General features: G+C 58.6%; 1 protein-coding gene across 1 annotated transcript; it reads right to left on the bottom strand.

The window, feature by feature from the left end:
- Nucleotides 1–1,065: 1,065 nt before the first annotated feature.
- Nucleotides 1,066–2,128, bottom strand: LOC117845409 (ethylene-responsive transcription factor ERF109). Its single transcript, XM_034726446.2, has one exon. It carries the CDS (start codon nucleotides 2,050–2,052, stop codon nucleotides 1,270–1,272), a length of 783 nt encoding a protein of 260 aa, XP_034582337.1. The 5' UTR covers nucleotides 2,053–2,128; the 3' UTR covers nucleotides 1,066–1,269.
- Nucleotides 2,129–2,637: the final 509 nt, after the last annotated feature.

Below are 2,637 nucleotides of genomic sequence, written 5' to 3'. Positions count from 1 at the left end.
GACCGCGCAGCTGGAGCCGCGGGCGGCGCGCGGGTAGCGCCGCTGGCGCCTATCCAGAATCCGCGGCCGAAAGCGAAACGCCGCGCCCCCCCGTGCGCGCCGCAGCCGCGGACTCCGCCCCGCCCCCGCCTGTTTGACGTCTGTGGTGGCGCGCAGCGGCAGCCGGCAGGCGGGCACGTGCCCTGCGCCGGCACGTCAGTGGCGTTGGCGGTGACGGTTGACGAGTAAGCGCTCGCTTCCTTCCGTGCTCCCGGTCATTGGAAACGAGTTGACGAGTGGCAGGGGGTAGCTGCCCGCTGCCCGCTGCCCGGCTGTGCGCGCCACTGCACTTGCACCCGTCGCTCTCGGCGGTTGGACCGTCGTTTTCTCCCTATACCGCAGCCTTTTCTTCTTCTATCCAGAATCAAGAGCCTATCCACACCAATTCCTCACATGATGATTTCCAGGGCGCAACGCAAGAGTATACGTAAGAGATTGCTTAAACGAGTGTCAGGTGGCATCTAGTACTAGTAATATTTCCTGGGACGAAGTAACGAATATAAGCGTAATAGGACGTCAGATGAATGAAGGGGAGAGTTATAAGCCTGTTTGGGACGGAGTCTCTCCACAGCACGGCCGCCAGAATCGCTTCACGGAGAAACCCGCGTTGGCCTGCGTTCGATTCTCACGTTTTGCAGTGCAAAACCCACCGCGAGCCGCTTGCGATTTTGTGGGACCTGGGACTGCCGCGAAGCGTTCAGCGGGATTCTCCGTGCTACCGCCGCCGCGAGAAACGCGGTCCCAAACAGGGCCATAAATGAAACGTTTGAGAATTAGTAAATCTGTTTTTTGAATTGACATTGACTGCGGTATTTTTTTTTTACCATGTTTGAACTGAGACGTTTGGCTCTCTGACTAGTTATGTATGGCTCAGTCAACGATTTTTTTTCAAATATGTTTTCTTTGGCCGTACACTGATCGAGTACGATCGACCAACAGTGTACTCATCGACATCGAGTCGTCAGTCACCAACCAGAGCCAACAGTAGAAATGCTCATTCTATCAAACAGTTTCCTCAGAAATCCATTGAAAAAGAATTCTCCATCCACCAATCAATATACACAATTCAAGAATGTCAATCTACAAATCAATCCAATTTTGACGGACCGGCTAGCTATGTTCAATGCACAACGAAAGAATGCCACTCCCAGTTAGCCTACCTGAGACCTAATCAGTAGTAGTAACAACCGCACTACTTTTGTGACACAACTGACAGTACAGGATGAGCTCTCAGAAACTGGACGCAGCAGTGCCAGCAAATGGCGCGAACCACAGGTCCGCCTCGTCCATGTTCATCAGGTCCTGCAGGCCGTCCCACACCAGCTCGTCTCCCGCTCCGTCCGCGCCGCCCATCCGCCACTCCCCCGGCGTCGCCGCCGTCGTCTCCGCAGCGTCCGCGCTGCACGGCGACGGCGTCCTCGTCGCGGTCCCCGCCGCCGCGGTGGCGGCGTCGCCATGGCCCGGGAAGTTGAGCCTGGCGCGCGGGCCGCGGAACTCGAGCGCCGCGCAGTCGTAGGCCCTGGCGGCCTCCTCGGCGGTGTCGAACGTGCCCAGCCACACGCGCGCCGCGCGACGCGGGTCGCGGATCTCCGCCGCCCACTTGCCCCACGGCCGCTGCCGCACGCCGCGGTACATGTTCTTCTTTCGCCGCCGCCGTGGCCTCATCTGCCGCTCCCCTCCCGCCTCCGCCGCCATCTGCCCTGCCGTGCCACGGCTCGCTCCCTGTGCCAGCTCCGGCGCCGCGAAGAAGTCGCACCCGAGGCACCCGTCGATGCCGCAGACCCCGCACGCCTCGCCGCCCGCCACCGTGACGACCTCCGGCGGCGGCGTGCTGTACCCGGACACCACGTGCCGCAGCGCCGCGACGATGATGGCGTCCTCCTGCTCGTGGGAGACCAACCTGCCCCCGAACCCCGCCGCCGCTCTCTCGCCGCCTCCACGCTGATCGTCGAATTGCGCCTTGCGAATAAAATCCTGCTTCGCGGCCATGGCGGAGGTGAGCTTCTTGGTCATGTGTCCGAGCTTCCTGCTTAGTTAGTCGAGCTTGGAGAGTGTGTTTGAACTTTAGAATTGGAGCGGGAAGTGGCGCGGTGGAGGCGCTTATATAGCGTACGCGGCCGTCGAGAGGCACACGGCGACACGGTGCGCAGTTACAGAGCGGCGCCAGGTGGGAGCTTGGAAGGGGACGGTGTATTCCACTTCCGGCTAGAAGCTCTGTGGATGTGGAAAACGTGTGGATGTGAGAAGCTCCGCAGTCTTAAAAGATCTAGAAGGGCAAAAGTGGGGAACACCCGGTTCGAGCACGGCCCGTCGGTTAGCGCGCGATGCGAGTGCCCCTCCTGCTGACGTACTCCCCTCGTCCCTAAATATTTGCACCTCTGCAATTTAAAATTTATCCTAAAATATTTACATATATAGGTACAAGATCCAATATACTAAACTACCAATGGATCAGCTTACCGGAGATTGACTTGTGTAACATCCCTTCGGACTTTGGACGCTTCTCAACCTCTCGTCCATCGTCAACCTTAAAAAAATATAGATAATGCTTCCAGAAATCTTTCCACCTCCGCATGAAGCTGCAGCACATGTGGGTGC

This window comes from Setaria viridis, chromosome 2, assembly GCF_005286985.2.
Source record: "Setaria viridis chromosome 2, Setaria_viridis_v4.0, whole genome shotgun sequence".
Taxonomy (NCBI): domain Eukaryota; kingdom Viridiplantae; phylum Streptophyta; class Magnoliopsida; order Poales; family Poaceae; genus Setaria; species Setaria viridis.
This window is presented reverse-complemented; position numbering and strand designations above follow the sequence as displayed.